At 51.3% G+C, this 12,663-nt stretch overlaps 1 protein-coding gene across 2 annotated transcripts in view; it reads right to left on the bottom strand.

Moving 5' to 3' along the window:
• Positions 1-12,192, bottom strand: part of VWC2 (von Willebrand factor C domain containing 2) — a 95,383-nt gene extending 83,191 nt beyond the window's left edge. For both annotated transcript variants that reach the window (XR_009403885.1, XM_059397173.1), the window contains exon 1: positions 11,143-12,192. Coding sequence is in view for 1 of the 2 variants with exons in the window: in XM_059397173.1 (XP_059253156.1) it covers positions 11,143-11,838 (696 nt within the window). In the remaining variant the exon portion in view is untranslated. The remainder of the gene's footprint in view (positions 1-11,142) is intronic.
• Positions 12,193-12,663: the final 471 nt, after the last annotated feature.

The following is a 12,663-nucleotide window of genomic DNA, read 5'->3' as shown; positions in this document are numbered from 1 at the left end:
GGTGGAGGGAGACGCGCACTCATGGTGCCTCAGCCCCCAGCCGCTGCAAATAGAGCAGAGCAAGGAGAGACCAGGCGCCATGACCGCAGGCCTCGAGAACCACCTGGGGCCCCTATCCACTCACCCCAGCAGCAGGTGATGTTAAGGTTTTTAAAAGAAGCTCTGCTCATTCACAGATTCCTAAACTGAGCCCTTAAGAGAAGGGACACGTTCCCTACGGGGCTCTCCCACCTGCCTGGGGGCAGACCAGGTCGATACTGACCCTGTGAAAAATGTTGTAAAAGCCAAACTTCTCTGTTTTAAAAATGGGAAGATTGAAAGCCTTCTGTTTTAGAATCAGAGTAAAGGGTGAAAAGTAATCCCTGAGCAGAAAGCTTTGTCCTCTCTTAATATAAAAAGGACTGGAATTAAATGTCTTCCAAAGAGGAGGCTTTTAAAAGGTGGGTATGAGGGCATAACATGTGATTGGTTCTCCCAAGGATCACAAATTCAACATTTTTCAGGGGCCTGTCAGGTAAGGAAATAAGGTGGTGAATGAGGTGTAATAGGGAATGGTGGGGACTGTGACAAATTAGAAAAAAATAGAAAAAACAATGCACTGAAATCAAGAGGCATACCTCAATCTAACAGACCCTCACAAGCACACACACACTCTTACCCCGGAAGAAAACTAAACTGTGCTGCTCCTTCTGGCCTTCCTCATTTGAGATGACAGTATAACGCTCATCTTCAGTGGGGAGGAATGAAGACGACCAAAGGAGGGTGTCCATTTCCTCTGCCCAAAGCTGGCCAGGTTTCAGGAACAGGGCTCACCCTCCCCAACTATCAGGTGGCCACGCAGGCACCCGTCTGGACAGCATCTGAGGTCAGAGTCTGGTGGCCCTGAAGCTTCATTCGGCGTGTGTCAGCAGCCAGTTACCCAGGGGGTGCTGGAGCCCAAGCCCAGGTGGGGGCACTGTCAGCTCACACCAGTGGCCCTGCATTCCTCTTGAATCTGAGCCTCTTCCAGAGGATCCTAGAATCACAACAGGACACTGCCAGCTGCTTCTCCAGAGAATGAAGTTCCTTCCTGTGGGTTTTTCCCTTGGGTGGAGAAGATGCTGCAGAGCTCTCTTACAAGAAACATCCTCTTTGGGCTCAGGCATGGGCATTGTGGCACCTGAGGGCTAACCATGAAGTTGTGGCAGCTGCCCTGTGCTGTCACTAAGAGCAAGAAGTTTTCTTCGTTGGCGTCCTGGGAGCCACGGGGACAAAAGGGGATCTCTGCCATCAGTGGGAAGTGACCTAAGCCGAGAGGCTGACGTCACAGCACAGCTCATCCCTCAGGCTACCTGCCTCCCTGCTCTGCACAGGCCCAAGGAAAGGCAGTGGCCTTGTGTGGTTTCTTTCTCTTCCAACCCACGCACCCCTGATATGTCTGCGTGTGTGACACGGTGAAGCCAGCAGTGGGTTGAGGAACAGGTGCACAGGGGAGGCTTTTCCTGTGAGACAAGGGATCGCTGCATCCGGGCCACCTGAGAACTCCCTGCAGCTGTGGCTGTGGGGACAGAGATGCCACTGTGACAGCTTGTCCACTGGCCGACAGCCCTGTGTCCCCAGGACTGTCAACTATTCAAGAGTGTGACCAAGGAGCACAGTTATTGCTTCTAATTCCTAAATGGGAATTAATAAATGAGTCATGGCTTGTTTGAAACTAAGTTTGTGTCTTATCTGCTTTAAGCCTCTACGGAGATATTGAGATAACTTTTTCAAAGTCACATGATATTTGAAAGTCAAATTTAAGTCAGAAACTGTTCTTAAAGTTGAACGAGGTAAATACATTAGTGTAGCCTGTCAGCCTATGGGGATAGCAAAGGGACCATACAGAAGGTCCAGTCTATATGGACCAGTCCATGTGGTAGATTTTGGTAAAGACAATACTATTTATTTCTGAGTTACCTAGTGGACGGCCAAAAGAACTTGGCAGCATCTGTGACCAACAGCCCTGGAAAGCAGGAAGGGCCCTTGGAACTGCTCATCTGTGGCATGACTTAGCCTAGACTGAGCTAGCTGGGCCACGCACAGTAACTTTTTTCTAAGAACATTTACGTCTTATCTAATGGCATTTCGTAGTTGTTCAAGGATCAAGTTCCCAACTCAAAACTCAGCCTGGAGACCACCTTCCCACCCCACCCCAGTTATGACAACCAAAAATGTCCCCATACATTGCAAACGTCCCCTCAACATGACCCCCAATGGAAAACCAGGGGTCTACACTTCAGTGAGCAAAAAGTTTTCTTCTGTTCCCTCTTAGCTCTGTGGATTAGCTTCCAGGGTCACGTTCCTCCTCCCTGGATTTCATCCTTTCGATTGCATTTTGAAGTTCTTTCAGCAATGATTTGTTTGATGGCATGCTCTATTTTAAAATATCTTTGATCAAAATGCTCAGTCAGTTAAGCATCCAAGTCCTGCTTTGGGCTCAGGGTTGTGAGATAGAGCCTGAGTCAGGCTCTGTGTTCAGTGCTGAGTCCGTTTGAGATTCTCCCTCTCCCTCTACCCCTCCCCAACTCACTCTTTAAATAAATTAGTAAATAAATACAATTTAAAAAAATAAAAATATATTCATTCAGGTGCCTTCCTAAAGGATAGTTTTGCTGGATACATAAATTGGATTAACTCTTCTTTTCTCTTTGCTCTTTAAAGATGTTCTCCTACTGTTTGGGATTTTCCACTGTTGACAAGAAGTCAGACGTCCGCTAAGTTACTGCTTTTTTGCAGGTCAAGTCTTTTCTCTCTGTTTGCTCGGAAAATATCTTGCATTGGGTGTTCTCTCATCTCACTATGATATGGCTAGGGGTGTCATTTTGTTCATCTTTCTTTAGATTCATGGGGATTCCTGAATTGGAGAACGGCAGTCTTTCCAATAGAAGGTCTGGCATGCTAACCCCTTATAACCCTTCCCATAGTCCCTACTACCCCCTTCCAGAATTATGATCTGACCCATATTAAATCTTCTCTCCCTGTCCTCCACATATGAAAACATCTCCTTCCTATGATCCATCTGCACATCTGTGTTTCACTCTGGGAGACTTCTTCAAATCTATCTGTTGGCTTGCTGAATTGTCCCATAAACTATCTGACGAGCTATTGAACCCTCAGGAATATTGGTTCAAACTATTCTATCATTCCTTTATACAAGTTCTAACTCCTTTTCAAAACTGACTAGTACTTGGAATATGCTCATTTGGTTTACTCATACAGTTTACTTCAACATATATATATATATTTGTGTATTAAGTAGTCTCATTTATGTCCCAACATCTGAGTCTTACTGGACTACCTTGGTCTTGGTGGACCCTTGGGGATGATGCCCCTTTTTGTGTGTAATTTTCATTGTGCGGTCACATTCCTGGCAACACTATTTGTGGGGATTCTTTGTAGCTTGCATGGAGTGTGCATTCCTTCTGGGAGCATTTGGTTTTGCCAGGTAATTGTGGCTCCTTTAAACAAAAATATCCCACCTGGACTTTTTATTGGACCACTCAGGGAAGCATGAATATGGGCTTCATGCTCGTAAGAAAGTATGGGCACTAGAGACAACAAATATTCAGAGCAAACCTGTCTGTTCAACTCAGCCCTGAGGCCCATCTGGGGCAGGCAGTCTGCACTGCCCCCTTGTAGGACATGCTCTTCGGGGGAGCACACCCTTATGAGTCACATCCTGATCCGATGCTCTCCGCTTGGGGCCCTGGGCTTGCCATGTGCCCCAGCCTGGCCACGAGTATTGAAGGCCTGGGTCCCAGGTATCAGGGGTTGCTTGCTGATGGCCACCATTATAAGGCTGACTTTCCTGCCTGGATTCTACCTCTGGGGATTAATTTCTCTTACTTTTCTTTTCTTTCTTCTTTTTCTTTTTCTTTTTCTTTCTTTCTTTCTTTCTTTTTTTTATCTGTTTCAGCTGTGCTCTTAAGAAAATGGGTTGTATATGCTATCTGAGACTTCATGAGTTTGGTAAGCGGTAGGTGTTCAGGCTATCATTCTTCCATATTCCCAGGCAAGCAAGGGGTGGTCTCATCGTGTTTAAGGCAAAATCATTTCTGGAAATGCTCAGACCCACGTGACATCTTAATTTTCCATCCCTATACTTTTCTACGGGCCTAGGGCTTCCAAGAGAACTCGCGGGGCCATGGGCAGATGTCTGACATCATCCTTTTCTGCAGATTCGAAAGGCACTCCATGTCCTGGCCGCACCCCAGTGCCCGACAGAAATAGAATGAGAAGTGAAATCCAGCTGGCAGAATCTCAGGCTTGGAACAGAAACAGAAAAAAAAAAAATTGGATTTCCAGCTATGTGGTCAGAAACATACCACGAAGGATGGCTTTAGGGTATGTAGGCTGGGGTAGAAAACTGTAGCCTCTACCCAAGCTCTATTTGAGACAGACTCTTAACTCTTCCCCAGAAACCTGCCCCAGGATCGCTCAGTCATTTAAAAACCACCCATCAGCCACAGAGTCTGGATGGGCCGTTTCCACCTGTGTACCCCGCAGAGCCCCATGATGCTCCTCACAGCCCATCACACGCTCTCGGGTCACTGCCTGTTTACTGGAAGCACTCCAAAGCTTGACATTATGTCTCCAGCATCTTGTCCAGTGCTTGGCAAATATTTGTCCCAAACAATGTTTTTGAATTAAAAAAAGCAAGAACAGATTTTTGTTGGGATTTATCAGGTTCTGAGACCCCACCTGCCGAGGAAATACATATGGGCAAGCCCCAGAGAGCCCCTCCCTGATGGAGAGCCTTTGCAGGAAGTCTTGCCAGGGCCCAAACACCCTGCTAGGGGGCAGTCATCTCCCCCAAGATGCAAACTCAACAGGACATACCTAGACACCACACTAACCTAGCTGCAGACTTTCTTGGTTTTTGTTTTGTTTTGTTTTTTTAATTCGTTCAGAGATTCGTAGGTTCAAACTGCTTTCACATACACTTCATTAACTTTTCATAAATGGAGAGATAATCAGGATACTCTCCATTCTGTACCATTGGGGGGAAAAAAAAGAGGTCTGAGAATTGCTCAGGGACTCAAGATGCCACAGGAAAATGGCCCACACGGACGTCTTTAGATGGTAAGTACTTAGTCCTCAAGTTCTAGAAGGTGCTGACTTTCTGCTCCATCTGAAGGGGTAGGATATGACAGCATGGGATCTGGGCTCCTAAGGGGACATTTCTCCCCCTGTGGCCACAGAGGCGTTCCAAAGCTATGTGGCTGTAAAGCCAAGGGTAAATCGTGCCAAGTGGAGACATGGGGAGCTGAGGAGCCAATGCCCTTCGAAAGGAGCAGCCCAGCACATCTCTGGCAGATGGCCACCATTTAGGAATCATTCCATTTTGACAGCAAATTGGCAATCTGGGTATGTAGAAGAATGTCCCATTTGTTAAATATCTATACGGGCAAAGAAATGTCTTATGTGTGGTGGGCCCAACAGGACACCTCGTTGGGCTGGAGTTGGCTTTAGGCCACCAGTCTGCCTGCTGTCGGCCTGATAAAGTCCGGGGTTTTGCCCGCATCTGGAGATTGATGGTGCTGTCCACTGCCCCCTTGCCCTGAGGGAGCTCCTGGAACTCAGCGCTTCTGTTCTCACTGCAACTCAAGATGTCATACTTTGAAGGACAGGATTTCAGGCCTTTATTTTGTCCTAGATGGCCTGAGTCGAATGTAGCAGGAATCCACATAGATAAACACTTGGCCAAGCTGACCGAGCATTTATTGGACACAAGTGTGGGGCAGGTTCTAAACCTGTAGGAGCGGTCCCTTCCTCCCCTACCTAGAATTCACCACATCCCCATTTGGTCGCCGACATAAGACGGTATGGTTGGAAGCACACAGCCTTCACCGGGCCACAATCTAGGATTCAGAGCCTGGTTCCAGCATTGACTAGGCTCCACGACTTTGATCAGGTGACTAAACTGCCAGATCTTAAAAGGTCAACACCCGCCCCCATCTGAAAGTTCCTGAGACAGCACACAGACTTCCTCCTTTTAAAAAACTGTTACTATTTAGGGGCCCCTGGGTGGCTAAGTCAGGTAAGTGTCTGACCTGCCTCTGGCTCAGGTCAGGACTTCAGGGTCCTGGATTGAGTCCCACACTGGGCTCTGTTCTCCGCAGGAAGTCTGCTTCTCCCTCTCCCTCCACCCACTCCCCACCCCGCTCCTGTGTGCATGCACTCTCTCTCCCTCTCTCCCAAATAAATAAAAATAAATCTTTTAAAAAGAAAACAAATAAATTTAAAACAAAACAAAACAAAAAGAACCTGTGACTGGTTAAATGGCTTTGGACAGACAGGCAGAAGCTGATATGTCCATAATTTAGAAAATCTGACTCAGAACTAAGCAGGAGTCGTGGGCTGACCTCCGAACATGAGCCTTACACAGCTTGACACCATTTTCTTTGCAAACATAAGTAAAAATAGTCTTGTTTTCTGTGAAGTGACCATCCGCCAAAAGAGCATAAATACCGGGGAACTGAAAACTATGATGACCGTGTCCTTCTCTCTGCCGCCACGTTTTCCTGTGATAGATCTACTTATGAGAGCTCTGATTCCAAATTTCATGTTTTCATTACTAAATGGAATGTTTTCATGACTAAACTTGTGGAAATGAGATCCTGCCGCACGGTTGATCACGGGTCAGACACTGATGCCCAGGGAGAGCCTGGGATGGCCCAGCGGCCCCAAGTTCCTTCGCCTGTGGATCTCTGCCCAGCTGCCTCCCGTTCCACAGGCCTCCACGCTTTGGAAGACGGTCGAGTGAGCAAGAGCTTTTTAATAATTCAGTTTCCCCTTTTCCTCAAAGACCAACACAATTGCCAATCAGAGCTCCTGCTAACTACGAGAGCCCTGTGGACAGACCGCACGGGTGTCCCACCAGCCAAAAGAATCGTGGAAACTGATTGAGTTCTAGAAAACACAGAAACAAGCTTGCAGACCCCACTTCTAACTTCACGGTCCCCCCAGGGGCTGGGGAAACCCTCTGTAAATTGCAAATTTGGGTTGCTGCTGGTCCGCCTGGTACCCATCGGGGCGAATCTGAAAGGCTCCATAGAGCCCCTGAGAACAACCCACAGATTATATCTGATGCACGGCTCCATGGACATGCACAGTACAGTCATTCCAATGCCAGGCTCAGAATGGAAAGCACACAGAATCAGAGGTTTGGGTGGGCTGCCTGACTCTGCTTCATGGGCACTGAGTTTATCACCAATCACTCTGTGCTTTCTTTGTAAATTCTTTCTTCCATCATAGTTGCTGATGAAGCCTCCCTCACCTCCCATTCCTTGTATTTCCTTGGGCTCATGCATATGAGGTCAACTCTGGCCTTTGATGCCCCTTAGAGCTAGCTACGTTACAGCCTGGATCAGGTCCTCCCTCTCAAATTCACAGGTTCGAGGGCTAACCCCGGCACTTCCCAACATGACTGTATTTTGAGACAGGGTCTCAACTGAGAAAATTCAGTTAAAATGAGGTCATACAATTGGGCCCCCATCTGATGTGAGGAGGGCACATGTGTCCTTCTAAGGAGAGGAGATTAGACCCAGACACCCTGAGGAAGGGCCTGGTGAGGACCTGGGGAGAAGGTGGCCATCTGCACACGGAGAAGAGAGGCCTCAGAAGGAGCCAGCCCTGCCCATGCCTTGACCTCAGACTTCCAGCCTGAAGGACCGTAAATCAATAAATCTATATTGTTTAAGTCGCCTGGTCTGTGGTACTTTGTTATGGAAACCCCAGCGAATGAATAGACCCCAGGAAGCAGACAGCACATGAAAATACCATTCAGGTATAAAAATCATCAACCCACAGACAGGTTTCCTTATTCAAAGTTGGATACCTGCTGGTCTAAGGTGACAAACGCTTGGTATAATTTGAGAGGCAGTGGAGAAAATTCTATCGTAACTACAGTTTTATTTGCATATACAAATTAAGTTGCAAATATCCCCAGAAAAATGCGGATAGGGCTCTAATTATTACCAGCAGCCTCATGGGATTCCGTGGAAGCAGTGAGTGAGGTCTTCTGCTGACATCTGGCTGAGATCAACCAGGCCGTGAGGAACGGAGGCTGTCATGGGGTCGGGAGCTCGGAGAGAAAGGGAAAGGCGGAATTGGCAGTGCAAACTGGGCAGGGAGCCACGTGTCCAAGAAAGAAGAGAGGCTGAGCCCTCCCTGGGGCTGAATGCGCATGACAGGCACAGGACACAAGGGACAGCTCTGCCATGCCCACGGTGAGCAGCCAGCCTCCAGTGCCCAGAGAGAGGGCAGAGAGCGGATGGTTTAAGCGCCTGTGTGCCTCCCAGGGAAGGAGGCCCGGAGCTGGCCTCCGTGTCACCTCCCTCCTTGCTATAGTAAACAGCACCTCGAGCAGAACCTTACTGTACCCACAACCTCCCTTTCAATTACGTCCTCTTCCAAGAAGAGCAAAGCGCTTCAGACAGCAGATGCGTTCACTGTGCTGTGCAAACCACAGACCCCGGCCTCTCTCTCTCTCTCTCTCTCTCAGAAGCCAGAATAGCCTCAGCAGGCAGGTGAACAATGGTTGTGCCCTGGTGCTCAGCACCACAATTCCGCAGGACTGAGACCCACAGCACCTCCCTCCCCCGCCCTGGGCTCCCTGTGGACGACCCTACTCCATTCTAGGCCATTTTTCTCACAACCCCCAACGACATGGTGCATCCTTCCTTGGACATGGAAGGAAACAAAAACATGGACACAAAATGACTTGCACAAAACCATGGTGACTTGGGGTCATGCCTACAATGGGAAGAGAAAGGAAGGAGCGTGATAGGTACAATGTCTGGGACTGAACTCATGATGAAGCTGTGCTTATTACAGGAGCAAGCACAGAATCAAACATTCGCAGCAGCCAGGCGACATGCACTCACGCACGTGTCCCTCCCAGCAGCCGGTAATGACGGGATGAAAGTTACAAATAAAGTGTCACTTGAAGATGAAAAGATGCACTTAATACCCTAAAAATGGGCTCACTGGGATCTTGATTCTTCCCAAGATGATAATCTTCCCAATGTCCCATTGTGGCTCTAACATGTCCCGTCTCCAGAGTCTAAAACACAGTCTACTGACTGACCACTGATTTTTGCAAACAGGAATCAGATAAGAACTCCCCCCCATCCCTGAACGCGAGGGCAGCTTGTTGGCAGTGAGCACTTAGCGGTGAGTTACAAAAACAGAAGTTTGGGTTCTCCCTTCTATCTGCCATCTCAGGTAGATGAATGGGCACCTTGTGATGTGTTCTGGCTTTTTAGATCAGAAATGCAATAATTCCTCGGCCAACTTCATGAGACTCTTAAGAAAGAACTCTTAACACCACATAGAGTGCAAGCCATACATGTTATTAGTTAAAAATGAACAATTTTCATTTGTTCTTGTAACTCCTAGATTTTCCTATGAGCCCCAAACTCAAAAGCTTTAGCGGGTTGGGCCCGTTTCCTCTAGCCCTGCCCCAGGCCAGCAGGGAAGGTGCTGCCTCTGCGTTGCACAAGGACCTTTGCCTCCACATGGAAACATCTGGAGAGGCATGGGCCCTGGTTCCCACAAGTCAGAGAACATTTTGAGAACAAGATTCCTACCCCACTCAGGGCCTATGGCCAAAGCCTTATTCATAGGATTTTCTTAATAAATCTGTCTTTCTCCAAAGGCCCGGAGTGAACAACTGTGCTGACCAGGAGGGCCTGGAGACACACTCTCAGCATCAGGTCTGGAGTCTGTGGTTTGCAGATGAGGAAGAAGAACTCCAGAGGGGACCAACGCTTTGTATCTGTCATGCAGCTGGCTATTGGCAAGGCCAGGAGGGACACCCATTTCCTGACTAAATCCTAGCATGCTTGCCATACTTTGTATCTTATCTCCAGATCCATCCTTCCTGGCTGTCTAGTTCTATACCCCTGGGTATTTATTCCTGAAATTCATTCGGTGCCCTCACATCCTGGCATTTCCAAATGTGCAGATCTCAGAGGCTGGCTTCTGGGGGACTCCTGCCTTTTTGCATAGCTTTGGAGGCTGCAAGCCCCAGGGTGCCCCCTTCCACCCAGGAAACCTCCCATGTGCCAAGGCAAGGCCACGTTGAGCAGGCCACAGGTTGAGCCCCCTTGGGGCCATCCAGATGGAGAGTCTCGCATCCTTGCCCAGGCCACCTGTGAGAGTCAGGGCTGTTAGCGCTCCCCCAGCACACACGTGGCCAGCATATCCAACCAAACCTGCACCCACTGGGGCTGGCCTTTTGTTTCCCATAAGATGTAGGGCGAAAGGGGGGCAATATGGAGTAGAACCGCTTGGCCTAGCACAAGAGTCGGCTGAACAGCTGCCTTGTCTTCCCCACGATATTTAAAGATTCTGTGCCTCAGTTTCCTCTTCTCCATCAACTGGAGATCACAGGTAATAATCTCTCTCCCTGCGTGGTATGAGGTTGAACTAAGTTAATGCATGTGGAAGATGCAGCATCAAGCCTGCCACACAGTAGGCCCCTGGGACATGGCCAGCTGCTCTTAATCTCCTTACCAGTCCTGACCTCAAACCAAACAATTTGTAACCATAAACCCAGCTTCTGGTTCTCGCCCTCCACTATCCGTTGGCATCCAATGAGCAAGCATTTTCTTTGCCTTTTCATTCTTTAGAACATTTGCATGATACCCCAACATGTAATCTAGGGAAATGGCTTATTTATATGACTAGTCTTCCTTAATTAGCTATTAGCTGAAGGATGTATCCCAAATGGCACGGCAAATTACCCTGTGTTTGAAAACAGGTTGAGCATTTCAGCGGCAACACTTTTAAATTAGGAGCAGTGGCTGAACATTAACAGCAGAGCCAATGAGTGTTGGGGTGTCCCTGCCCTGCTGCGGGCCTCATCCTCTCTGTACCCTTCTAAGGCGAAGACCCAAAGACCAAAGGCAAGGCCGTGCATTGGCCACATTGCTTTAGAGATTACCTCCGCACTGATATGGGAGATCGCGCTGAGGGGACGCGAGCACAGCGCTGTCCGCCTCTGAGGACCAGAACGAACGCGCCTCTTCTTCAAAGTGGGGGCGCATAGTGCACAGAGAGGTCTCACCCCGCGGTGGGAGGTGCAAAGTGGCCCGGCGGGCGCTCGCCTCTTACCACGAACTCCTCCAGAGTCTGGTAGGTCTTGCCCCGGAACTCGCAGTAGTTCTTCCTCTCCTTGCACTGCGGGCAGCACTGGCTCGTGTCGACGTGGATGCAGCGCGGGTGCAGCCGCGGGCACTCGGGCTGCGCGCACAGCGGCCCCTCCTCGGTGCACAGGCAAGGGCAGGCCGAGGGGCCCGGCGCGAACTTCTCCCCGATGGCATACACGAAGCCGCTCTCGTCCACGCAGCCCTTGCCGCGGTAGTCCGGGTACGCGTACTCCTCGGGTGGCTCCGGCGTGGGCGCGAGGTCCGGGCCGGTCGCGTCCTGGGCGGCGGCGGCCGGGGGCTCCCCCTGCGGGGTGTCCCCGCGGGGCCGGCCCTGCAGGTCCCCGGCCTTTGCGCCCCCGCCCTGGGCGGCCCAGGCCTGCTTCTGCTTGCTCCACGCCTCCCGGCCGGAGAGCCCGCGGCCGCCCTTGCTCTTCCAGTCCCGGCCGCTGCCGCCCTCTTCCCTCGCGGGGCGCCCGAGCTCGCTCACCCGCCCCGGGCCGTCCCGAGACGCGTGCTCGCGCTTCTCCTGGCCCGGCTGCTCCGGCGCCTGAGCCAGCTTCTCCAGCGGGATGCTCGGACTGCACAGAGCCACCATCAGGCAGCAGGTGACCAGGAGGGAACTGGACAGCGCGCCAACTGCCATCGCAGTGGAGCTGGGCATCCCCTACCACGTCCCGGCGGGCGGGCGGGCGGGGAGCGCGGCCGAGGGGCGAGTCGCATTCACAGCCCGGGGGCGCGCCGCCGCCAGCCGGGAGCCGCCGTCCCTGCGGAGAGAACAGCAGCACAGCTGAGCCCCGCGGCCCGCGCGCGCCCGGCCCCCACCCGGCCCCGCGCCGCCCGGCCCCGGCAGCACTCTAGATTAACGAGTCGCACGACGCGGGCGGGGGCAGCATGCCCAGCGTCGCTGCCCAGCCGGCTTCTGAGACCTCACAGATGGTGGAGACGGACGTGGAAGCGAACTCCGGGAGAAACACCGGCCCGCCGCGTTCCTCCTGTGGCCGCGGTAGGCGGTGGGGACGGCCCTGGGCGGGTGGCGGAGCCGGAGCTGCGGGAAGGCAGCGAGCCGGGCCCGCGCCCTCCTGCGAAACTCGGAGAGAGACACATAATCCGGGAGCCCGGGATGTGCCCCCCTGGGTGCCAGCCACACTTTCCCAACCGTTGCTAAATGGAGAATTCCGCAGTGGAGTTGGACAAGGAAGACCGTGCAGGAAGACAGGAGGGAAACCCTCCCTGTCTTGCCTTAGGGCGTTTGGGAAAAGGGGCGGGAGGGGGTTAACAAAGCTCCCAGGACCCCGTGATTCATCTCCAACAACTTTTTAAATGCCTCGCGTGCAGGGAGCAGACGCCTCTTCCCCCGCCTTCCTCCCCCGGCCCAGAAGCACGGAAGGATGTCACCGACCACCCCCGGCGGCGGGGTCGGGGGTTCCGGAGGCTTCGGCACCTCAGCCCTCCCTCGTCCCCATCCCCACCCCCGTGTACAGCCAGC

The sequence above is a fragment of the Mustela nigripes genome, chromosome 4 (assembly GCF_022355385.1).
Source record: "Mustela nigripes isolate SB6536 chromosome 4, MUSNIG.SB6536, whole genome shotgun sequence".
Classification (NCBI taxonomy): Eukaryota; Metazoa; Chordata; class Mammalia; order Carnivora; family Mustelidae; genus Mustela; species Mustela nigripes.
This window is presented reverse-complemented; position numbering and strand designations above follow the sequence as displayed.